This window comes from Erythrolamprus reginae, chromosome 6 (genome assembly GCF_031021105.1).
Source record: "Erythrolamprus reginae isolate rEryReg1 chromosome 6, rEryReg1.hap1, whole genome shotgun sequence".
In the NCBI taxonomy this organism is placed as follows: Eukaryota; Metazoa; Chordata; class Lepidosauria; order Squamata; family Dipsadidae; genus Erythrolamprus; species Erythrolamprus reginae.
The window spans coordinates 73,832,206-73,857,859 of NC_091955.1; the positions used below are offsets into that span (position 1 = coordinate 73,832,206).

Genomic DNA, 25,654 nt, shown 5'->3' on the forward strand with positions numbered 1-25,654 from the left:
TTTCTTAACCTTGGCTGTTTGAACAAGTTTGGATTTCAAATCCCAGAATCATCAAGACAGCAAGAATAGTATTTCTCAACCTTGGCAACTTGAAGATATCCTCAAAACTCTCAATGCAAACCAGAGTATTCATTTTTTAAAAAAAAATCCATATATTTTTATTAAGATGAAATACCAGTTTGTCCATGAGTTCTCTACGGTTTTTTAAAATTGTAATAGTAATTATTTATTTGACAGAGAAAATGCTTTGCTTTTTTCATTCATGTTCTTCAGTGAATTCCAAGAAAGTAGAGCTCTAACGTATAATTAGAAGCATAGAGACCTGCTTGGCATTTGCAACGTAGGATCAATTTCTATGAAAAAGCACATATTTCCTATATTAAGGATCAGTTGCATAATCAGTGTAGAAATTCATTTGAGCATTCTTCCTATAAATTTTTAAAATGTAATTTTAAAACTCTATCAATAATAATGTTTTCTCCAAAATAATACATCCCCTGATAATAAGCTCAAAAAATATAAGATGGTCTTATTTTCGGGGAAACACAGTAGTATGAAAATTTGGCACATTTGATTTGTAATAAAGAAACTCTAATTTATATCCTGCCTGTATCAGTGAATTTCTTATTCATTGCTATCCAATTTTCTCTGTGTTATTTAAAAATATGAAATTCTGCATTTGTTTCTGCCTGCAGGTTTTTATCATAAATATTTTGGGTGCACATTCTATGGAATTTTCTTTAATGATGCTGTAAAAAACCCTCCATATTAAAAGCTTTTGTGGATAATTATTCCAAGTGTAAATGATCCATAAGAAGTCTTGAGCAAAGGAATACACAGACTCTTGTGTGGATAATACACTATTGCTGTCGATGGTGTAAAAATTAAATTGGCAAAAGTTTAGAATTTCAGACTGATGTAAATTGTGGTTGGCCTTAGCTATGATTGTTGTTGAAATCAACCAACTTTAAATGACGATTTGAAAGAAAATTGTTATAAACAAATTATAAGATACATTGATACCTAATTAAATGTTTGAATGTAATATAATGGTACAGTACTAACATATTAAATTCATATGCTGCCCAACTCTGAGTGATATGCCAGAAGTTGTCTTTCAGACAACCATAGAAATTATCTTTGTGGGGGAGAGGGAAGAGATATCTTATATATATATATATAAAATAGGAAGAGATCAACTTTCTCTCTTGGTTTCCTAGATTTCTTGGGATCAACCAGCTTTATCTTTGCATAATTGGATCAGAGGACATGATAAAATACCTGGAGCTTGGGCAGAAATCAATGGCCAGGTAAAATATTGCAGATTATAAACTTACTTTATTTACCTTAGTGATAAGGTAAAGATCATGGGTTCTTTTCATATATTAAATATTGTTCAGAAATTCAACATCTTACCACTCTTGCTGTTACTGTTAGTAGTATTGTTTGCTAGAGACATGTTGCATTTCTTTAGGAGCAACAGCCCTTTGCAATTGATTTAGTGAAATGCCACTTGCAACTTTTGATTAGATTTCATTGCACAAACTCAAAAAAACAATTGCTAAAAAATGAGCAATAATTTGATAATATAATAAGATAAATTTTATTTTATTGGATTTATAGGCCGTCCTTCTCCTCACAGACTCAGGGCGGCTTACAAGGATAAAAGTAGATAGGGTAAAAAATAAATACAATTAAAACATTAGAAAAGAGATAAAACCCACTGTAAAATCCATCAACCATCCCACATTCATACTAATGGCCAGAGCGAAACTGGCGCTCATGGTCCTCAGGCTTGCTGCCATAGATGTGTTTTTAACACCTTTCGAAAGGCAAGGAGAGTGGAGGTGGTGCAGATCTCCAGGGGGGAGTTGGTTCCAGAGGGCCGGGGCTACAACAGAGAAGACTCTCCCCTATGGATCCGCCAGTCGGCATTGTTTGGCTGATGGGGCTCGGAGGAGGCCGACTCTGTTGACCTAATCGGCCGCTGAGACATATGAACTAGAAGGCAATCCCGTAAATAATCTGGTCCAATGCTATGTCCAATTTTGGTAGTAAAATAGGCCGATGACCAAAAAAAGTCAATAACATACCTTTTATCTGGAACCAAACTTTTTTTCTATAGGACATTTAAGACAAGTTGTAATTGGCTTTTTTTAAATACACACCACCTTCAGTAACAATTTAAAATACAGTGGTACCTTTACTTACAAACTTAATTCGTTCTTAAGGTTCTTAAGTAGAAAGGTTTGTAAGAAGAAGCAATTTTTTGCATAGGAATCAATGTAAAAGCAAATGAACATGTGTGATTGGGGAAACCACAGGGAGGAGGAGGCCCTGTTTCCTCCCAGGAGATTCCTAGAGAGGCCCCATGGAGGCTTCTCCCTGCCTTTTCTGGCCCTGTTTCCTCCCAGGAGATTCCTAGAGAGACCCCACAGAGGCTTCTCCTGCCTTTTCTGGCCCTGTTTCCTCCCAGGAGATTCTTAGAGAGGCCCCACAGAGGCTTCTCTCTGCCTTTTCCGGCCCTGTTTCCTCCCAGGAGATTCCTAGAGAGGCCCCACAGAGGCTTCTCTCTGCCTTTTCCGGCCCTGTTTCCTCCCAGGAGATTCCTAGAGAGGCCCCACAGAGGCTTCTCCCTGCCTTTTCCGGTGCTGTTTCCTCCCAGGAGATTCCTAGAGAGGCCCCTTCTCCCTGCCTTTTCCGGTTACAGTTTCAGAGGCTCGGGTTTGTAAGTGGAAAATGGTTCTTGAGAAGAGGCAAAAAAATCTTGAACACCCGATTCTTATCTAGAAAAGTTCGTAAGTAGAGGTATTTGTAGGTAGAGGTACCATTGTACTGGTAGTCTTTCCTGTCTAGCTGGAAGGAAACAACAATTATTTTACTTCTATCGAATCCTTTCACTTGCACAAAGATACTCATCGATCCTACTGTTTGCTAAACCAAACATAATAAAGATTATCTTCGTTACAGATGGTTACTTTCTATGGCTCATCCATTCTTGATGGCTTAACACCTTCAGGTGAAGAACTGGAAATACAAGGTGCTGCCAAACCCGGTCTGGTAACTGACAAAGGTCTGGTTCTGTTTGGCAATGATGGAAAGACGGTAAGCTTTTAAAGATAACAGTGCTATTGAACTGAAATTAGAGATCCAGACTAAACTCTGTGTGAAGATTTTCATATAGAATGTACATGTTTTGTATGAGCCTCTTGGACAGGGCCAAATCCAGGACTAAATTCACGATAAGAAATTATGATGAAGGTATTAAAATGAGTCAGCAGCCCCCATTTTCCTCACTTTATTTGTTTGTTTGTTTGTTTGTTTGTTGATTGATTGATTGATTGAATGGATTTGTATGCCACCCCTCTCCGGAGACTCGGGGCGGCTAACAGCATCAACAAGACAGTGTACAATAGCAATAACACTTGGCTCTCTGCCTTTTCCACATTGTTTATTCCGCAGCTGCTAGTAAGGAATCTTCAGTTGGAAGATGGAAAAATGATCCCAGCCTCTAAATATTTCTCCACCGATGAGATAGCCGCAGTAGAACTTACTGCAGAAGAGAAAAAGATGGCAGACAATATTAAGGTAAAGATTTGGAAGGAGAAATTTATTTTTAAATTTATTTTAAACCTACAGAGAGGGGCTACCTAAAGATGCTTTATGTTAAGCATCATATTAATGCTGCACATTAAAATATGTTCCATTTTTAATTTTGTACATTGCTGTTGGGATTGTATTGCAGAAAAAGATGCAGTTGGGGACACGTATTATTGCATTATGTTTTCTTCTTGTTGTGCCATATCCATCATTGGACGTTGGCCATCATGTTGGTGATGCTGTTTTTAATCAATAGCCGCATGAAAAAATGCTGTTGAGTTTTGTCCAAACCGGTCCCTTAGATTTTGAAGCCATGATGTTCTTCTTCTGCCTGGACCTCATTTGTCTTCAATCTTTCCTTGGAAGATTAAGTGAAGGATGTTGTATCACAAGCCCAAAATAGGCGGCTTATCATCTCCTCATTTCTGATTTTGTCAACTCAACTTACTTACTTACTTACTTACTTACTTACTTACTTACCTACCTACCTACCTACCTACCTACCTATCTATTTATTAAATTTGTATGCCGCCCCTCTCCGTAGACTCGGGGCGGCTCACAGCAATAGTAAACACAATGTAAAATACAAATCTAATGTTTAAAAAACTAAAAAACCCATAATTAAAAAAACATACACACAACATACCATACACAAATTATATAGGCATGGGGAAGATGTCTCAATTCCTCTTATGCCTGAGAGCAGAGGTGGGCCTTAAGAAGTTTATGAAAGGCAAGGAGGGTGGGGGCAATCCTAATCTCCAGGGGGAGCTGGTTCCAGAGGGTGGGGGCCGCCACAGAGAAGGCTCTTCCCCTGGGTCCCGCCAGACGAGATTGTTTAGTCGACGGGACCCGGAGAAGGCCAACTCTGTGGGACCTAACTGCTCGGTGCGATTCATGCAGCAGAAGGCGGTCCCGTAGATACTCTGGTCCGATGCCATGAAGGGCTTCATAGGTCATAACCAACACTTTGAATTGTGACCAGAAACTGATTGGCAACCAATGCAGACTGCGGAGTGTTAGTGAAACATGGGCATACCTAGGGAAGCCCATGATTGCTCTTGCAGCTGCATTCTTATACATAACAGCTGCCTATAAATGCACATTTCAAATGCTTCTAGCCTCTTCAAGTGGTTTTCTATCAGAAACCAACTCCCCACTCCGTAGAGGAGGATAAAGAAAATGTAGCATCTGACAAGCCTGATTTTCAACGTTAGGCTTATGTTGTGAGTTGTGCCTACATCATGTCTAGGAGATCATGTCTGGGAGATCATGTCTGTCTGTCTGTCTGTCTGTCTGTCTGTCTGTCTGTCTATCTATTATTGCGATTTATAAGCTGCCCAACTCCTTCAGGACTCTATACCCTACTATAGATAGATACTAGTTCAACCCTAGTATTTATAATACTATATCCTAATTGCATTAATACAAAATAAGTTGTATGTTCTCCATACAAAATAAATTCAGGACTACTTTTCAAAGGTTTCTTTTTAAAAAAATTTGTTCAGACATCACATCCTTGGCCCAGCATATAATTATTAATTATCAATCCAAAACTTTCCTGTTTTTCATCTTCATGCTCCTCCATCTTCATGGTGGGGAGTGTAGGTACTGTAATGCAAAATAGGGAGGTTACGATTCTTTGATGCTCATCTTAAGGCCATGTACCTTATTAGTAGCAAGGTTTATTTGTGTCACTGTCTCAGGCTATTTCCATCTTTTGCAGTCCATTTGGAAGGGAATTTTGAGCAACGTGGCTGAAATTGAAGACACCACTGATTTCTTTAAAGCTGGAGCAACATCGATGGATGTGGTTAGGTAATTCACTGTTCTCTAAGATATTGAAGAGCATTATGGTTCTCCTAGAACAAAATTTACTGTTTGTATTACAGGTAGTCCAGATATAGTGTCTGTTCAAAGTTACAACAAAATTTACTGTTTGTATTACAGGTCGTCCAGATATAGTGTCTGTTCAAAGTTCCAACAGCACTTAAAAAATTGATTTATGACCATTTTTCACACTCATGACTGGGACAGTATCTCCGCGGTCACGAATTAAAAATTCAGATGCTTGGCAACTGACACATATTTATGGTCATTGTAGTGACTTGGGGTCATACTAGGGACCTTTTTTCACAGTTACAACTTTTGCAGCGTCCCCGTGATCATGTAATCAAAATTCTGATGCTTGGTAACTAATTCATACTTATGACCGGGGTGGGGCAGTGATTAGAGTGCAGCACTGCAGGCTACTTCAGCTAACTGCTAGCTGTAGTTCAGCAGTTCAAATCTCACCAGCGGCTCAAGGTTGACTCAGCCTTCCATTCTTCCGAGGTGGGTAAAATTGTTGGGGGCAATATGCTGATTCTGAGAACCACTTAGAGAGGGCTGTAAAAGCACCATGAAATGGTATATATAAGTCTAAATGCTATTGCTAAATCTAAATGACCATTGCAGCATCTTGAACCGTGCTATCACTTTTTGCAACCATTTGACAAGCAAAGTTAATGCAGAAGCCAGATTCACTTAACAACAGCAATGATTTATTTAACAACTCTGGCAAGAAATGTCGTAAAATGGGGCAAAAGTCGCTTAACAACTTCTCACTTAACAACATAAATTTTGGGCTAAACTGTGATCCTAAGCGCGGACTATTGTACCTGTATTGCCTGTTAGCCAGGGTTTGTAGTATTCCGGTAAGAAATTTTATAATTCAGAAAAATCAGAATTATTTGTTAATTCTGATTAATCTGTTAATATTTTTATTTAAAACAGTAAAGGTCCGAAGCATCAATTCAAAGACAAAGGTTGTGGAGAAAAAGGGGAAGGGGTGGGAAAACTTTGGTATATACAGTAATACTTCGTCTAACGAACCTAATTGCTTCCCGGGGGAGGTTCGTAAGACGAAACATTGTTTCCCATAGATCAATGAATCCATGCAACGGGAAAAAAAACAACGCAAAAAACCGCCGCCGCCCAGCTGTCACCTTGCCCCCTGGCTGTTTTAAAAGGTGACAGCCGGGCGGCGTGGCTTCTCAGCGGCCTCCCGAACCCAAACTTTTGCCAAACTTCCGGGTTCGGCGTTCGGGAGGCTGCTGAGAAGCCCCGCCGCCCGGCTGTCGTCTTTTGAAACAGCCGGGGGGCTTCTCGGCGGCCTCCCGAACGCCGAACCCGGAAGTTCAGGTTTGGCATTCGGATTCAGGAGGATGCTGAGAAGCCCCCCGGCTGTTTCAAAAAGCGACAGCCGGGCGGGGGGGCTTCTCAGCGGTGGCGGCGGTGGGTTCATAAGAAGGAAAAAGTTCGTAAGAAGAGGCAAAAAATTTCTGAACCCCGGGTTCGTATCTCGGGTTGTTCGTAAGACAAGGGGTTCGTATCATGAGGTACCACTGTATTACCATCCCATTAAGTTTTCAAGTGTCAATTTCCCACCAGATCAAAGTTTTCTATCAGATCAATGTTAGACAATCACCTGTTAAATATTCTTTAACATGAATGGCTGCATGGTGCAGGATTAGTCCCTTCCAGCTTCATGATTCTTTGACTTTATCCATTTCTGGACTTGGCCAGTTGTTCCTTTTTCAATGTCTTTCTATCTTAAGGGTGATTGAAGAGATCAAGCAAAAATGTGCTGGACTTGAACTTCAGAATGAAGATATCTACATGGCCCCCAAATTTGGTGATTTTGTTCAAATGGTCGTCAGAAAGCACAGAGGAGAAGACAAGGAAGAAGAATTAGCAATAGATTATGTGAGCTGGTTCCTAAAATGTTACCTTTATGCATGTTTGGGTATATTCTAGGCCAGTGATGGCGAACCTTTTTTTCCCAGGGTGCCAAAAGAGCGTGGGTGCGTGCTATTGTGCATGAGCTCACACCCATAATCCAATGCCTGGGGAGGATGAATACAACAACCACCACCCCCGCTCCCAAGAGGCCCTCTGGAGGCCAGAAATGGCTGGTTTTCCAACTTCTGGTGGGCCCAGTAGGCTTGTGCTTCACCCTCCCCAGGCTCCAAAGGCTTCCTAAGAGGCATGGGAGGGTAAAAATGCCCTCCCCCATGCCTCTGGAGGCTCTCTGAAAGCCAAAAACGCCCTCCAGAGCCTCTGTGTGAGCCAAAAATCATCTGGTCAGCACACACATTCACGTTGGAGCTGAGCTAGGGCAACTGCTCGAATGCCAGTAGATATGGCTCTGCATGCCACCTGTAGCACCATGCCATAGGTTCACCATCCTCATGCCACCTGTAGCACCATGCCATAGGTTCACCATCCAAGCAGTAGATTGGTAATAAATACCACTCTAAATAATTCCATCATAAACAAAATCATAGTATTTTTTCAGTTATGTGCTGTACATATTTGTTCAGTTGAAATGTGTTAAGCCAGCAAATATACTGCTCAAAAAAATAAAGGGAACACTTAAACAACACAGTATAACCCCAAGTAAATCAAACTTTTGTGAAATCAAACTGTTCACTTAGGAAGCAACACTGATTGACAATCAATTTCACTTGTGGTCAGCACATTCAACTTTGTACAGAACCAAGTATTCAATGAGAATATTTCATTCATTCAGATCTAGGCTGTGTTCTTTGAGTGTTCCCTTTATTTTTTTTGAGCAGTGTATTTGTGTGTGACTGTGTGCTTATGTGCATGTGTCAGTTTGACCCTTGGTGATTCCCTGATGAAGTCCTGTAGTTTTCTTAGTAAGATTTCAGAAATGATTTGCCATTGTCTGCTTCCTAGGGCTGAGAGACAGTGACTGGCCCTACATCACCCAACTGGCTTTATGCCTAAGGCAGAATAAGAACTTGTGGTCTTCTGGTTTCAAGTTTAACGCTTTAATCACTACAAACTGGCTTTTTGATATTTTCATGCAGTTGTGGAAAATTAGGATTTATTATTTGCCTTGTAGTGGAATCTGAAGACTGCATTCAATGCAACTACTTGGGCTATAATTAGTTGGAGAACATACGCTTGTTACACATCATGGTTTCTGTAGGAAATCATAGAAACATAGAAGACTGACGGCAGAAAAAGACCACATGGTCCATCTAGTCTGCCCTTATACTATTTCCTGTATTTTATCTTACAATGGATATATGTTAATCCCAGGCATGTTTAAACCCAGTTACTGTGGATTTACCAACCACGTCTGCTGGAAGTTTGTTCCAAGGATCTACTACTCTTTCAGTAAAATAATATTTTCTCATGTTGCTTTTGATCTTTCCCCCAACTAACTTCAGATTGTGTCCCTTTGTTCTTGTGTTCACTTTCCTATCATTGTTTCTATGATACTTTGCTAAACCAAATTGTTTGTTTGGATCCTAGGTTTCAAAAGATATTAACCATATGACTATAAAGATGCCATATCAATGTTTCATCAATGGGAAATTTGTAAATGCTGAAGGTGGAAACACATACAACTCTATAAATCCAACAGATGGATCAGTGAGTAAACTTTTATACAATGCTTCAAATTCCCCCTTCAAACTATTCATATTTGTAGCAATCGTAGCATGCTTTTGATGGGTTTAGCAATGTGTTCATTACTAGCTTCTTTATTGTTATTTTTTTCAAAAGCAGAATATAAGCATAAGAATATGTTGCTTTTTTAAAAAAAAATATTTTTATTGATTTTATAAAATTGGATTACATAAAAACAAACATAGAAACAGTGCACAGTGCATGTGCCCATCACCTGACCGACAGAGAAACCCCCTTCACCACCACCCCCCATTGCGAGGGGTTCTAAATTTGCTAGTTTATATATATATATACTGTATTTCCTTGGCTCTACTTTGCATTTGTTATTACTACAAGAGTGATTGCAGTTTATTTTTCACATTTACATCACAGATTCTACTCAACATATAACCTTTCACCTTATTCCATCGTACCATCAGCTTCTCCAGTTTATTTTCGTCAAAGTTGTTTAATCTTATTTCCATGATTTCAAAATGTATGTGATCCACCATGTATCAGTACCAATTCTGTAGTGTCCATTTTATGTTGCTTAAAAATAGTTACATTTTGGTGAATTGCATTGCACTGGACATTTTCTGTCACCTTTAGAGGGTATGACAAGATAAAAGATCTGAAAGGTAATCATTTGTAAGTTAGGCGTCTTTTCCTAATGAAGATGATGCCAACATTTATATTACGATGTTGCCTGCAAGTAGTTCTAGAAAGCTTAGAACTACGGCGCCTAAAACACGATTTAAGTATTGCCCACAAGATCATATGCTGCAGCGTCCTGCCTGTCAATGACTACTTCAGCTTCAATCGCAACAACACAAGAGCACACAACAGATTCAAACTTAATATTAACCGCTCCAAACTTGACTGTAAAAAATATGACTTTAACAATCGAGTTGTCGAAGCGTGGAACTCATTACCGGACTCAATAGTGTCAACCCCTAACCCCCAACATTTCTCCCTTAGACTATCCACGATTGACCTCTCCAGGTTTCTAAGAGGTCAGTAAGGGGCGTACATAAGTGCACTAGTGTGGCTTTCGTCCCCTGTCCAATTGTCTTTCCTTTATCTCATATATCATAGATATTTTCTTCCTTTCATATATCTTCTCCTCTATTTTTACATATTATCTTTATATATATTACTTCTCTTCCATATGTATTGTGTATTGGACAAATGAATAAATAAATCTAAGAGACAACTCCACCTAGTGATGTTGTAGTGACATTTCGTCGCCCTCCTTTGAATATGCTGTGCATAATCAAATTGATAACCTGTCACCATCAGGAACATAAGAAATATTTGGTAAAAGGGTTTTTGTTTTCCATTATCAAACTGGGGAGGCGAGGGCAGTAGCTCCAGGGTTAACTGTTTGCTGACAACCGGTGAGCACATCTCAGGGGAAAAATTCTGTACCTATCAGTCAGAAAGACAAGCTGATTGATTACTGATTGCCAGAATTGCAAGCTGACAACCAAGAAATGTACTTTTCCCACAGATTCCTGTAATCTTGAAACAGCAAAAAGTCTGATGATGGCTTGGCCCATGATGAAGGTTTAGGCAACAAGAGTAAAAATGATCATATGGAAGTGGCTCTAGCATCTACCGGTTCTTGATATTACACTGTCAGAATTTCAAAATACATATGTTGATAATTAGTGTTCCAGCACATTAGAAAAGTATCTGGCTGAAAAAAGATGATATGTATTGGAATTAATAATAGTTAATATCCCAAAAATTGCCTGCTATTTTACCAACTCCGTTCATTGGAGTTGTTAAAATAAACTTGTTTGTATTTTAAAGATTAAGGTTAATTAATTCAAGAAATCCTAATACTAGGCAGTATTAGGAAATTGTAGCCAGGGTTGAAAGTATAAAGCAGGTTTTTGCATAATTTTTGCAAAAAAAAATTAAGCAATTTGTTGTACAATCAGAGAACTCTGGCAGTATGAACTGAATAAAACATGCCATTAAAGCCAGCAGCTCCCTTCAGATGTGGTATTTAATTACATGTCTTTGAAATTTTGGCTTAATCATAGAACTCAATATGCTTTGACTTAGATTCCCTTGAAATTGAGCAATTAAACAAGCCTGACCTGTATTTTCCTTGGTTTATTTAGTGCTATCTGGAGACTCAGAATTTGGCTCCCTCTGAGAAAAATAGGCAGATTTTTTTAGTTCACACAAACACACTGCTAAGCATATAAGTGCTCCTACAAGAGGGAAAAGCCAAGAATAAATAATGCAACAGCACAAATCCACATGTCTTACATTTAGGATTAAGCCAGGATTCTAACAAATGGTTTAACATCATGTCAAAACAAGATTTATTTATTTTATTATTTTATTAATTTGATAATTAACTAAGACACCTTAAACATGATCTAAGTATTGCCCACAAGATCATATGCTGCAACGTCCTGCCTGTCGGCGACTACTTCAGCTTCAACCACAACAACACAAGAGCACACAACAGATTTAAACTTAAGATTAACCACTCCAAACTTGACTGTAAAAAATATGACTTTAGTAACCGAGTTGTCGAAGCGTGGAACTCATTACAGGACTCCATCGTGTCATCCCCAAACCCCCAACAATTTACCCTTAGATTATCTACGGTTCAGCTATCCAAATTCCTAAGAGGTCAGTAAGGGGCGAGTACAAGTGCACTAGAGTGCCTTCCGTCCCCTGTCCTATTGATCTCCTATATCTCCTGTACCTTTTTTCTATTCCTATATCTCTTCTTCTATTCTTTCGTTGATATGTTTTATTCCTATATCTTCTTGCAAAACTCAGGGCGGCTCACAACAACGGATACAAAACATGCAAGAAATCTAATAATAAAACACTGTGAAAACTTCAATACTAAAAACATATAATTCAAATTCTAAAACCGCAATATATTTTTAAAAAACCAATCATCCACATTCAACTAAACAATGTCGTCTGGCGGGTCCCAGGGGAAGAGCCTTCTCTGTGGCGGCCCTGACCCTCTGGAACCAGCTCCCCCCTGAGATTAGAACTGCCCCCACCCTCCTTGCCTTTCGTAAACTCCTTAAAACCCACCTCTGCCATCAGGCATGGGGGAATTGAGACATCTCCACCGGGCCTATACAATTTATGTATGGTATGTTTGTGTGTATGTTTGGTTTTAAATAAGGGTTTTTAATTATTTTAAACATTAGATTTGTTATATGCTGTTTACTACTGTTGTTAGCCGCCCCGAGTGTACTGAGAGGGGCGGCATACAAATCTAATTAATTAATTAATTAATTAATTAATTAATCCTATCACTCAATCATAGGTCGGGGTAGATGAAGTGCTATTTATCAATTTTATCTATTTTTTTTTTGCTCTCATTTCCTTTTCATTTTTCATTTTTTTCCCTTTCCCATAAAAAAATGTAACAAATTATTTATGTTTAGTGTACTATCAATTTTAAAAGAGTAAAGGTGGCAGGATACAAACAATGGAATGAATGAAGAAAATGGGAAGTTTGTAGCTGAACTTGTAAAAACTGAGAAAGCTGTTGGTTTGGGATTTTTTTTTTTAAAGTTAGCAACTTCTTATCTTTACGTAAGGTGATTGCTAAAGTGTCGCTGGCTACGGTGAGTGATGTTGACAGAGCTGTGGCAGCAGCAAAAGATGCCTTTGAATACGGTGAATGGGGAAAGATGAATGCAAGAGACAGAGGACAATTAATGTACAGGTATGGCATGCAGAACATCTTATGTTGTTGCTTTTATTTCTCTTCTGTTTACTCTGTGTTATCATAATATGTCCGGTTGGATAGTGTAGACTTATTGAAGGAAACAGACAATATAAATATGAATTTTTAGTTTTCCTCTATAAAGTTCATTTTTGACTGGCATGGCATGGCATTGGACCAGAGTACCTCCGGAACCGCCTGCTACCGCACAAATCCCAGTGACCGATATGGTCCCACAGAGTTGGCCTTCTCCGGGTCCCGTCGACCAAACAATGTCGTTTGGTGGGCCCCAGGGGAAGAGCCTTCTCTGTGTCAGCCCTCTGGAATCAACTCCCCCCAGAGATTAGAACTTCCCCCACACTCCTTGTCTTTCGTAAATTACTCAAGACCCATCTATACCACCAGGCATGGGGGAGTTGAGACACCTTTCCCCCAGGCTTTTTTATATTTATGTTTGGGTATGTATATGTTGTTTGCTTTTTTAAATATGATAGGGTTTTATGTGCTTTTTAATATTAGATTTGTTTTCGCTGGAATATTGTTTTTATTATTGTTGTGAGCCGCCCCGAGTCTTCGGAGAGTGGCAGCATACAAATCTAATAAATTGAATTGAATTGAATTGAATTGATGACTGCCTGATCTACTCCCTGCAGTATTTGGGAAATGATTTCTTTATTTTATTAATTTTATTAATTAGATTTCTATGCCACCTTTCTCGCGAAATGCAAGGTGGCTCGCAACAAGTAATGCAAAACATGTAAGAAATCACTCTGAAAACTTCAATACTAAAAACATATAATTCAAATTCTAAAACCCCAATATATTTAAAAAACCAATCATCCACATTCATCATTCAGTCATAGGTCGGGGTAGATGTTAAAATTTCAATGGATTTTCAAGGCATTACGAAAGACTGGGAGGGTGGATTTGCTATTGCTTCCTTTCTAGGGATGGGAGATAGTGACTGGCCCAAGGCTACTCAATTTGTTTTATGTTTAAGATTTGATTAGAACTTGTGGTCTCCAATTTTGTAGCCTAGTGCCTGGACCACTACATCAAACTAGCTCTAAACTTGAATATCATGTAACCCCAACTCCTATATCCATAGTATGATTTATTTCAAAGGATACACACAGCAGTTTCCAAACTAAGGGCCATATTTGGCTTCTGAGAAGCAGGTAGAAAGGCATAAAGTGAATAGAATAGAATAGATTTTATATTGGCCAAATGTGATTGGATACACAAGGAATTTGTCTTGGTGCATATGCTCTCAGCGTACATAAAATAAAATATACTTTTGTCAAGAATCATGTGGTACAACACTTAATGATTGTCATAGGGGTCAAATAAGCAATGAAGAAGCAATATTAATAAAAATCTTAGGATATATAAGCAACAAGTTACAGTAATACAGCCAACATGGGAGGAAATGGGTGATAGGAATGATGAGAAAAACTAGTAGAATAGAAGTGCAGATTTAGTAGAAAGTCTGACAGTGTTGAGGGAATTATTTGTTTAGTAGAGTGATGGCGTTCAGAAAAGAACTGTTCTTGTGTCTAGTTGTCTTGGTGTGCAGTGCTCTGTAGCGACGTTTTGAGGGTAGGAGTTGAAACAATTTGTGTCCAGGATGTGAGGGGTCAGTAAATATTTTCCCCGCCCTCTTTTTGACTTGTGCAGTATACAGGTCCTCAATGGAAGGCAGGTTGGCAGCAATTGTTTTTTCTGCAGTTCTGATTGTCCTCTGAAGTCTGTGTCGGTCCTTTTGGGTTGCAGCACCAAACCAGACAGTTATAGAGGTGCAGATGACAGACTCAATGATTCCTCTGTAGAACTGTATCAGCAGTTCCTTGGGCAGTTTGAGCTTCCTGAGCTGGCGCAGAAAGAACATTCTTTGTTGTGCTTTTTTGATGATGTTTTTGATGTTAGGTGACCATTTTAGGTCTTGAGATATGATAGAACCTAGAAATTTGAAGGTCTCTAGGCCAAGAGAAAATTAAATTTAATTTTACTTTGTGTTTTACTTTAATTAAAATTTAATTAAATACAATGTCCATTTAAATATTTCCCACATCTCTGACATTAAAATGTGCAAATATCTTGGGAAATACTCTTGCAACCCGAGTTCTGCGGCAGTTTTCATGTCGCAAACTGTGATGCTTATGCTTGATGTGGCCAAAATTTGATGCTTATGCTTGATGTACTAATTACTTAAATGATTGGCATCCTACCTTGCCTCTAAGGAGATCAAGATGATATATACTATATGTGAATTCTACTTCTTCAACTCCTTGTAAGCTTCAGGTTAGCCAGATTTAATTCTAAGGTCCCTAGATTTTCCCTGATAATTTAATATTATATAGCACTGGCTGTTCTTTCCCTGTTTCTTACAAGCTACATTCACATCAAACTGATTTTCAATCATGGTTTATTGAAAGGCATCAAAATGAGATTACAAATAACATTATGTTGAAGATCAGTCAGCCTCATCATGACTTAATGTAATGTAGAAAGCAAGCTTATGAAAAAATGAAAGATTTCCACCCCTGGTTTCCAAATGATTGCCAAATAAAAGCTCCCTGATCTTCAAATCACCCACAATTTTCATCTGGTTTAAATTTGGCGAGCTTGCTTTCCAGAATAGCAAGTTTCAGCAGAAATTCCAACCGTGCCATTTACAGACATGTCATGTTGTGTTTTTGTTTTACTGTCTGTGTGATTCTATTGAAAGACTTGCGGATCTGATGGAAGAACATCAAGAAGAGCTGGCAACCATAGAGGCTATTGACTCGGGAGCTGTGTATACATTAGCTTTGAAGACCCACGTAGGAATGTCAGTGCAAACATTCCGATATTTCGCTGGATGGTGTGACAAAATACAGGCAAGCTGATATTTGAGTTGATGTCTTCAGTATTATATGTGACAGCATTTAGACAATTCATTGGTTTCAAATCATTAGTGCAGAGAAAAGTGAAAATGCACTTTTTAAGGTTTGCTTTCCCCAAAGACTAATTTTCTCCCATTCTTATTATGTGGGTCAGACCTAAATTCTTGCTAAAAATAAAAGCAGCCCAACCCAGAACAATAGCAAAATTTCTGATCAACTGAGACGAGGACTGAAAGGGGTGACTTGTAGGCTGAAATCCACACTTTTTTGAATTAGGCAGTCAAAAACAATGCTAATCTCATAGAAATATGAATTCATTTCTGAGAAAACAGGTTAAGATTGAACAACTTTATGATAGCAAGCACTTCACTTAATGGGGCCATAGGTAATTATCCAAAATGGCATATCACACTACTGGACAGAGCTGAAATCTATAAAAGTCGCTCATGAGGAAAAATGCTTTTTCCCTATGAGCTAGTTTCTGCAATCCAGGGAGATATTGATGACGTGTCAATTTTTAAAAACTGTTTAAAGGTGGAAAATTACAGTATATCCTCAGTTTTCAGTAGTAATGGTCAGAGTAGGTTGTGGGGGATCACGAAAGGGGAATTAAAGGCCAAATGCAAGCCTGATTTATAGTTTACCAACTCTTGTTTTATGTAAGCAGCTGTGTGTGAAGTGATTACAGGTAATCCTCGACTTACAACTATTCATTTAGTGAACGTCCGAAGTTAGGATGTCACTGAAGAAAGTGACTTGTGGCCGTTTTTCACACTTCAGACCTTTGCAGCATCCTATGGTCACATGATCAAGATGCTAATACTTGGCCACTGGTTCATATGATGCCTGCAGTGTCGCAGAGTGACGTGATCCCCCATTGTGAACCTCTGACAAGCAAAGTCAATTGGGTGGCCAGATCCCATTGTGTTACCTATTTAACAACTGAAATAATTCACTTAACCACTGTGGCAAGTAAGATGGTGAAATGGGGCAAAATTCACTTAACAGCCGTCTTGCTTAGCAACAGAAATTTTGAGATCAGTTGTGGTTGTAAGTCGAAGATTGCTTTTCAAAATAAAAATATCAGTTCTGGTAAGACAATTTTTGTTCAACGAAAAGAACACTGCTTTTAAACCGATTCATACACAGTGGTACCTCTACTTACGAACTTAATTCATTCTGTGACCAGGTTTCTTAAGTAGAAAAGTTTGTAAGAAGAAGCAATTTTTCCCATAGGAATCAATATAAAAGGAAATAATGCATGCGATTGGGGAAACAAAAGGGAGGGTGGAGCCTCTGTTTCCTCCCAAGAGATTCCTAGAGAGGCCCCACGGAGGCTTCTCCCCACCTTTTCCAGTCCTGTTTCCTCCCACAAGATTCCTAGAGAGGCCCCATAGAGGCTTCTCCCCGCCTTTTTTGGTTACAGTTTCGGAGGCTCGGATTTGTAAGTAGAAAATAGTTCTTGAGAAGAGGCAAAAAAATCTTGAACACCCGTTTCTTATCTAGAAAAGTTCGTAAGTAGAGGCTTTTGTAGGTAAAGGTACCACTGTACAGGTTTATCAGTGGGAAAGTCCTCACCCAGAAGAGATACAGATAATACCATAGTAGAAAATGTCCATGTAAGCTTCCTCACTACTAGTATATTTATCATGTGTATTTATCAGCATTTGGGACGTTTTAGGAGACATTCTGTAACTGCCAACAATTTATTCAGACACATGTGATGATACAATTGATGCCGCTTTCGTCATGACTGTCATGTAAAAAAAAAGGATAAGTGTTTTTTCATTTAGGGTTCTACCATTCCAATAAACCAAGCACGACCAAACCACAATTTAACGTTCACCAGAAAAGAACCCTTAGGGTAAGATCCGTTGTCTTTGTTAATGAAACCAGACTCCGATCAATTTTACTCATACAATGTTTTTCTTGCATTTTGAAATTCAAATTTGCTTTTGTGTTGTTGTTTTTTTCCCTCTCTCCCTGGAATCTGAAGAGTCTGTGCTATTGTTATTCCATGGAATTATCCACTGATGATGCTGGCGTGGAAGAGCGCGGCGTGTCTGGCTGCTGGCAATACTTTAGTTCTGAAACCAGCACAGGTAACATCCTACGGCCATAGATGCCTCGGAATTCAGCACTCCTTGAGGCTGGCAATTCTAGCCTGGCAGAGATACAGATGTAGAATGCCTTTTAACCAGATGTCTAATTCATTATGGGCCTTAATGGAAAAGCACAGAAAGTAATAGCACTTAGATTTAGACTTAGAGCGCTTTATAAATCTAGCACTTCATAGTACAGTGGTACCTCTACTTACGAACTTAATTCGTTCCGTGACCAGATTCTTAAGTAGAAAAGTTTGTAAGAAGAAGCAATTTTTCCCATAGGAATCAATGTAAAAGCAAATAATGCATGCGATTGGGGAAACCACAGGGAGGGTGGAGGCCCTGTTTCCTCCCAGGAGATACCTAGAGGCCCCACAGAGGCTTCTCCCCGCCTTTTCTGGCCCTGTCTCCTCCCAGGAGATTCCTAGAAAGGCCCCACGGAGGCTTCTTCCTGCCTTTTCCGCTTAGTTTCAGAGGCTCGAGTTTGTAAGTGGAAAATTTGTTTGTTTGTTTGTTTGTCTGTCTGTCTGTCTGTCTGTCTGTCTGTCTGTCTGTCTGTCTGTCTGTCTATCTATCTATCTATCTATCTATCTATCTATCTATCTATCTATTTATTAGATTTGTATGCCGCCCCTCTCCGTAGACTCGGGGCAGCTAACAATAGTAAAAAGACAATATGAACAAATCTAATATTAAAAGTAATATAAAAAACCCCAGTTTAAGAAACCAATCATACATACAGACATACCATGCATAAATTTTATAAGCCTAGGGGGAAGGGAATATCTCAGTTCCCCCATGCCTGACGACAGAGGTGGGTTTTAAGGAGCTTACGAAAGGCAAGGAGGGTGGGGGCAACTCTGATATCTGGGGGGTGTTGGTTCCAGAGGGTCGGGGCCGCCACAGAGAAGGTTCTTCCCCTGGGTCCCACCAAACAACATTGTTTAGTCGACGGGACCTGGAGAAGGCCAACTCTGTGGGACCTAACTGGTCGCTGGGATTCGTGCGGCAGAAGACGGTCCCAGAGATATTCTGGTCCGATGCCATGAAGGGCTTTATAACCAACACTTTGAATTGTGACCGGAAACCGATCGGCAACCAATGCAGACTGCGGAGTGTTGGTGTAACATGGGCATATTTAGGAAAGCCCATGATAGCTTTTGCAGCTGCATTCTGCACAATCTGAAGTTTTTGAACACTTTTCAAAGGTAGCCCCATGTAGAGAGCGTTACAGTAGTCAAGCCTCGAGGTGATGAGGGCATGAGTGACTGTGAGCAGTGAGTCCCGATCCAGATAGGGCCGCAACTGGCAAAATGGTTCTAGAGAAGAGCCAAAAAAACTCTTGAACACCCAGTTCTTATCTAGAAATGTTCATAAGTCGAGGCGTTCTTAGGTAGAGTTACCACTGTACTTTACAGCTCTCTCTACACAGTTTAGAGTCAGCATATCTGGTTTTACCAACCTTGGAAGGGTGGAAGACTGAGTCAACCTTGAACCAATTAGGATCGAAATCCTGGCAGTGGGCAGTCAATTGGCCTGAAATACTGCATTCTACTGTGCTACCATGGCTAACTTAAATATAGAATGTTTGTGAACAGCATTAAAGTCCAACAACTTTCCCAACCTGGTGCCCAGAGGTACCTTGCTAGCAGTAGTAATGGGAATTTAGTTATGTATTTAAAATATTTATAGCCTGACTACACTCCAGAAGATCTTACTGTGAGTTACATTCATATAAGCAAGCCTAAGTAATACAATGTTCCCTCGATTTTCGCGGGTTCGAAATTCACCGAACGTCTATACCACGGTTTTTCAAAAATATTAATTAAAAAATACTTTGCGGTTTCCCCCCCTATACCACGGTTTCCCCCCCCCCGATGACATCATATGTCATTGCCAAACTTTTGTCTGCCTTTAAAAAACATTTTTAAAAATAAACTTTAATAAATAAACATGGTGAGTAATAATCTAAATGGTTGCTAAGGGGATGGGAAATTGTAATTTAGGGGTTTAAAGTGTTAAGGGAAGGCTTGGGATACTGTTCATAGCCAAAAATAGTGTATTTACTTCCGCATCTCTACTTTGCGGAAATTCGACTTTCGCGGGGGGTCTTGGAACGCATCCCCCGCGAAAATCGAGGGAACACTGTAAAGCCAAAAAAGATAAGTGAATGCACCTAAGATATGCGCATAATTATTACAAGGGATACTCTAATGAAATTTAAATAGATTCTATGAAAACATGCATATGGTGTGCCTCTACAATCTAAACCAACTTGTTTTCATTTAGGTAACTCCGCTGACTGCCTTGAAATTTGGAGAACTCTCTGTGAAAGCTGGATTTCCTAAAGGCGTTATCAATATTTTACCCGGTTCAGGTACAGTGGGAGTATAAATATTGATAGCCTTTCCTAACCTGTTGGCCTTCAGATGTGTTGGAAGTATGAGACCCAGGATTTTTAGTCTACATGGCCAACAGTTGGGAATTATGGAATATGTGATTATCACATGTGTAGAGGGCCTCAACTTGGGTGCAAAGAGTAGCTCCGGTGGAAAAGGGTACAGGAAGGTTAAACAACATTCTGATTCAAAAATCTGTAGCTCAGAATTTCAGAAAAAGTAATGGTATCGTATCTCTCACGCCATGTAGGTGGTTTAGTAGGACAACGCTTATCAGAACATCCAGACATCCGTAAACTTGGCTTCACTGGCTCAACACCAATTGGGAAACATATCATGAAAAGGTAACACTTTCCTTTTGTAATATTTCTCTTATTTATTTATTTATTTATTTATTTATTTATTTATTTATTTATTTATTTATTTATTTATTTATTTATTTATTTATTTATTTATTTATTTATTTATTTATTTATTTATTTATTTATTTATTGGACTTGTATAGTTTAACTATTTATTTATTTAGTTATTGGACTTATATAGTTTAACTATGTTTAATATTTAACTTATTTTGGGGGGATAACCATATATAGTTAAACATATATAGTTTTAACTATGTTTAATATTTAACTTATTTTGGGGAAATAACCAAAAGAAGAATATAATATTTTTTTAATATCACGATATGTCTTAATTTATTTTATTTATTTGTTAGATTTGTATGCCGCCCCTCTCCGTAAATATCTCCGTAAATATCTCTAAGAAATGAGGAAAATGGTATTTGATTTTCAGACTTCTGTCATTTATCATTTTTATTCATTATAGCTGTGCTGTCAGTAACCTGAAGAAGGTTTCTTTGGAACTGGGTGGAAAATCCCCACTGATCATATTCAGTGACTGTGAACTTGACAAAGCTGTGAGAATGGTAAAGAAGCTTTTAAGCTCCATATAAGATTTTCTTGAGAAATAATTAAAATGTCCCATAATACAATGTGCCTTTTTACTACTCTTCTGGAGAAGAGCGTGCAATCTGCAGCTCTTTATTATTATTATTATTATTATTATTATTATTATTATTATTATTATTATTAATATTAATTAGATTTGTATGCCGCCCCTCTCTGTAGACTCCGTAGACTCCGTAGCTCTTACCATACTACGTGAGATTTTTAAATTTTAAAATCCTCTTCAAGCAATTGATGCACACAGGAATACCTATCATTTGGGCAGGAGAGAAAAGGAGAATTAGGCAGAGAATTGCAGAAAGAGAAAGGTAGAGAGGGAAAGACACTTCAGAAATGCAAATTGGTGATTTCATCCATTTTGGTTCTTGACGTACCCACTGTTTGCTTAAGCCCATATAATATTGCAGGTCCACAAATTAATCCCAGAGGAAAGAAGTTCTCAATATTAAATATTCAGCATTCATATTTCAATATTCTTAAAAGATACTATAATGAATAAGCAGCACAGTAGCTACAGGCCCTTCTTCGATGATCCTCAGGTTCCCTGTACTATTTGACATTTTCTAAATATAGTTTTAAATTTTTAAAAGGATATTTCAAGAATCAGATTTATTTGTAGCGATGCCTTCTGGCCATATAAAACTGGGATTGCAAAGAACATCTTGAAAGGCTGAATCACTTTCTGGTAAATTAATATTTTAGGACCAGTCATCCTCAGCAAAAGCTGGTTTTTCAGGGCAGCCTATCTGAATACATTGGGGAATCAAATACAATTTCATTGAGGGCTGCATCAAGTTTATGTTTGAACTTGGGAGAGGCAGGGGCGTGGCCACAGTGGGCGTGGCCAGCTGGGCATCCATTTTCAGCCATGATGGCCTCTGTCCGTGAAAACGATGCTCAAGAAGGCCATGTTTGGCCCTCCCTAGCTCTGTTTTCACTGGCAGAGGTAATGCGGGCTGCTCCTTCACTGTTTCCAGAGCAGCCACGCCTCTTGAGCAGATGTGCGCTTCACACATGCACGCATGCGCAGTACAATACCCCCCTGAAAAAAATGTAAAAATAAATAAACACCAAAAACAAAATGGCGACTGCATGCACAGTGCCAGAAACTGGCTTCTGTAGAAATAAATAAATAAAAAATTGGGGGGGGGGGTTTAAAAAGTGGGCGGTGCCCACTTTTGGCTGGGTGATGACATTGGTGATGACATTGTGATGTCACCAGCAGGTCGCTATTGGTTTGGGCGCACTGGTCTGAACCAGGAGGAACCCACTCTTGAGCCACATGGGCCAGATCTAGAGCCAGGGTGGTACAGTGGTTAGAGTGCAGCACTGCAGGCTACTTCAGCTAATTGCTAGCTATAGTTCAGCAGTTCAAATCTCACCACCGACTCAAGGTTGACTCAGCCTTCCATCCTTCCGAGGTGGGTAAAATGAGGACCCAGATTGTTGGGGGCAATATGCTGATTCTGATTCTGTAAGAGAAAGCTGTAAAAGCACTATGAAGTGGAATATAAGTCTAAATGCTAAATTTATTTATTTATTAAATTTGTTTATTTATTTATTTATTTATTTATTAAATTTGTATGCCGCCCCTCTCCATAGACTCGGAGCAGCTCACAACAGTAATAGAAAAAACAATGTAGAATACAAATCTAATAATTAAAACTAAATGATGTCTAAGCACACCGCAAGCCAGATGTGGCCTGTGGGTCTTGAGTTTAATACCCCTGGAATACATAGTTCTTCCACGGCTTTCAAAATTCAAAAAGGCTACTCAGCTCTAAAGACTGCCTGTTTTATATTATTAAAATTTTGTTAAGTTACTAAACATCTATAATACATTTATTGGGTACAGCAAACTGTGATCCTTGATTTATCAATCATAACTTTTTAATGTCATCCAATTTCCATTATATGCAGAAAATACTCTCTCATTTTTAATGGATCTGTAACTCTTCTTCAAGCTGATGCTCTCCAGATGTGTTACAATTTAACTGGCACTGTTTTCTGACAGCAGGGGGAGCTGAAGACCAACACATCTGGAAATCATTAGGTTGGAGAAGCTGAGCTACAGAGATTTAGCTTCCTGTTATCGCCTTGTTAACCCACCGAGTGAGCAGCTTTTAAAAAGAAAAAGATTTCAAGGCACCCATAAACACAACCAAACAAAAATGGAATATTCTTTTTCTTACGATTCAGGGCATGGGAGCTGTGTTCTTCAACAAAGGAGAGAATTGCATTGCAGCCGGTAGACTGTTTGTTGAGGAATCTATTCATGATGAGTTTGTTAAAAGAGTGGTAAGAAACTTCAAAGAGTCAAAGTTGAAAAATAATTCTGCTGTACCTATTGTTGCTTTGTACAAGTAGTCTTCAACTTACAACACAATTGAGACCAGAATTTCTGCTGTCACCCAAAGTGGTTGTTAATTTTACAAATTGGTATCCATTTTTTTGACTATGGGTGCGAAGTGAATGACTCTGTTTAAATAAATCACGTGGCCATCAAGAAATCTGGCTTTCCTCTGCGACTTCGCTTATTAGAAATTACCTGTGAAGGCTGAGGAGGTAATCATGCTACCCTGGGATGCTGAAACCACAGTAAATACTGTGGATTGTTGCAAGTAACTTTTTTCAATGCTGTTGTAACTTCAGATGGTCATAAGTGAATGGTTATAAGTTGAGAACTACTTGTAGTGGTAATATTTTTCACTGATAAAATACAAGTAATGGAACAAGCCCTATTTTTTTTCCAGTGTTCATTGATTTTCTGACATTGCAAAAGTTTTGGGTTTGTTTATTTTTGATCAAGCAATTGATTACTTTTTAAACTCTGTTGACCAGGTCCTACAGACAAGGTACTTTCTGTTTCCACTCTCATTTCGTTGGATATTTATCTGCCCATCAGCAAAAATTAGTGATACACTTTCTTCAGATGTTATGGGCATTATAATCCACACAGTATGTGAATTATAATTATAATGCCCATAACATCTGATGCGGAAGAAAGTGTATCATTAATTTTTGCTGATGGGTGTGAAGAATTCCAGACCATTTTGTTATATTTAGGGTGAGGTTTAGGAACATATTGCTATTACATACTACACGACTCTATACTTTTTCTGTGTGTAGAATGAACTTGAAACTGCCAGAAGGAAGCCACCTTCCTGGCTTTGTTGTTGGCCGAAAAAATAAATCATTTTCAGTAAATGTTTCTGGTAGTAGACGACATATTAGCAGATGGGCTGAGCTCTGTGTCTCTCCACATTCACATAGCATGTTGTTATCCACTAAGAGCCTCCACTCAAGCATATTGGTTTTACAACAGTAGCTCTCAACTATTCAGGGCCCTCCAAGTAGTATGTGGGAATTCAGATCCTTCATCCATATCCTCCTGCAACGTTATTCCTTGCTTGATGGTCTCCCTTCCTCTATCTTATAATTCAATTTTGTTTTGATCTACCCTCAAGAATGTTTGTTCTTTCCATATAGGGCTCTGCATAATATAAGGTGAACCAAGAAGACAATGTCTCCTAGTGTAACTTTAAAAATCCTAATCTAGGATTTTAATCCTAATCTTAAATACTGTAGAATTATTGTATTATTATCTGTAAAAGTTTAGTTGGCATGGTACACTATTTAATCCCCACACTTTCTTTGGATAATCTTTAGGTGGAAGAAACCCAGAAGATGAAAATAGGTGATCCCCTAGATAGAGCTACAGACCATGGACCTCAAAATCACAAAGCACATTTGGAAAAGCTTCTGGAGTATTGCCAAACTGGAATAAAAGAAGGAGCAACTTTATTATATGGAGGAAGACAAGTATGTAGACCAGGTAAGATATAATATAGGAATATTAGAAAGCATTTCAATGCATTTGAAGCTTTTTTCCCCAATGTAAAGGAAATCATAGTATAGCACATTATATGAATGTTGACGAAATTGTGACAATGAAAGTAAGTAGGTATATGCCATACATATGTCAGAATGACTGATGTTGTTTATCACCATGGATTTTTTCCCCTTTTCCTCTCTTTTTAAAAAAATAATATTTATTAAATTTCAACATCAAACATTAAAATACAAACTAAGATAAAAGCAAAGGGGAATAGCAAGACAAATTAAGTGACAAAAATGCATTAAATAAATTTAAAAGGAAAGTGACTTCTGACTTTTAAAAAACCAGTAATTCAATTATATTCAGTGGATGACCCACCAACACGTATGTTGCTGTTTTTACAATAGTTGATTATTCAATTTATTCCCGCAGTCATGGAAATATCATAAGAGTCCAATAATTATAAAGCATGTAGAGGAAGGGATGTTGAAGAGGAAGAATGCAACTGATCATAAAATGTGCAGCAGAAACTGTAAACCTAGCTCCAAAATTATCTAAGACACCCTTGTTTGGAAACAAAATTTATACTGAATGGATGCTCTTGTTAAAATAAACAATTGGCTAAAAAAACGAATTACTGATTGCTTGATTGGGTTTATATGCCTCCCCTCTCCGGGG

General features: G+C 38.5%; 1 protein-coding gene across 1 annotated transcript in view; it reads left to right on the plus strand.

Moving 5' to 3' along the window:
* The window catches only part of ALDH1L2 (aldehyde dehydrogenase 1 family member L2), a 50,949-nt gene that overhangs the window by 20,193 nt on the left and 5,102 nt on the right, over window positions 1–25,654 (plus strand). Inside the window, exons 6-20 of the mRNA XM_070754836.1 lie at window positions 1,221–1,310; window positions 2,971–3,105; window positions 3,463–3,588; window positions 5,327–5,418; window positions 7,200–7,347; window positions 8,929–9,048; window positions 12,657–12,784; window positions 15,513–15,663; window positions 17,463–17,533; window positions 17,666–17,771; window positions 20,064–20,151; window positions 20,424–20,517; window positions 20,999–21,098; window positions 23,338–23,436; window positions 24,808–24,973. Coding sequence (XP_070610937.1) covers window positions 1,221–1,310; window positions 2,971–3,105; window positions 3,463–3,588; window positions 5,327–5,418; window positions 7,200–7,347; window positions 8,929–9,048; window positions 12,657–12,784; window positions 15,513–15,663; window positions 17,463–17,533; window positions 17,666–17,771; window positions 20,064–20,151; window positions 20,424–20,517; window positions 20,999–21,098; window positions 23,338–23,436; window positions 24,808–24,973 — 1,714 coding nt within the window. The remainder of the gene's footprint in view (window positions 1–1,220; window positions 1,311–2,970; window positions 3,106–3,462; window positions 3,589–5,326; window positions 5,419–7,199; window positions 7,348–8,928; window positions 9,049–12,656; window positions 12,785–15,512; window positions 15,664–17,462; window positions 17,534–17,665; window positions 17,772–20,063; window positions 20,152–20,423; window positions 20,518–20,998; window positions 21,099–23,337; window positions 23,437–24,807; window positions 24,974–25,654) is intronic.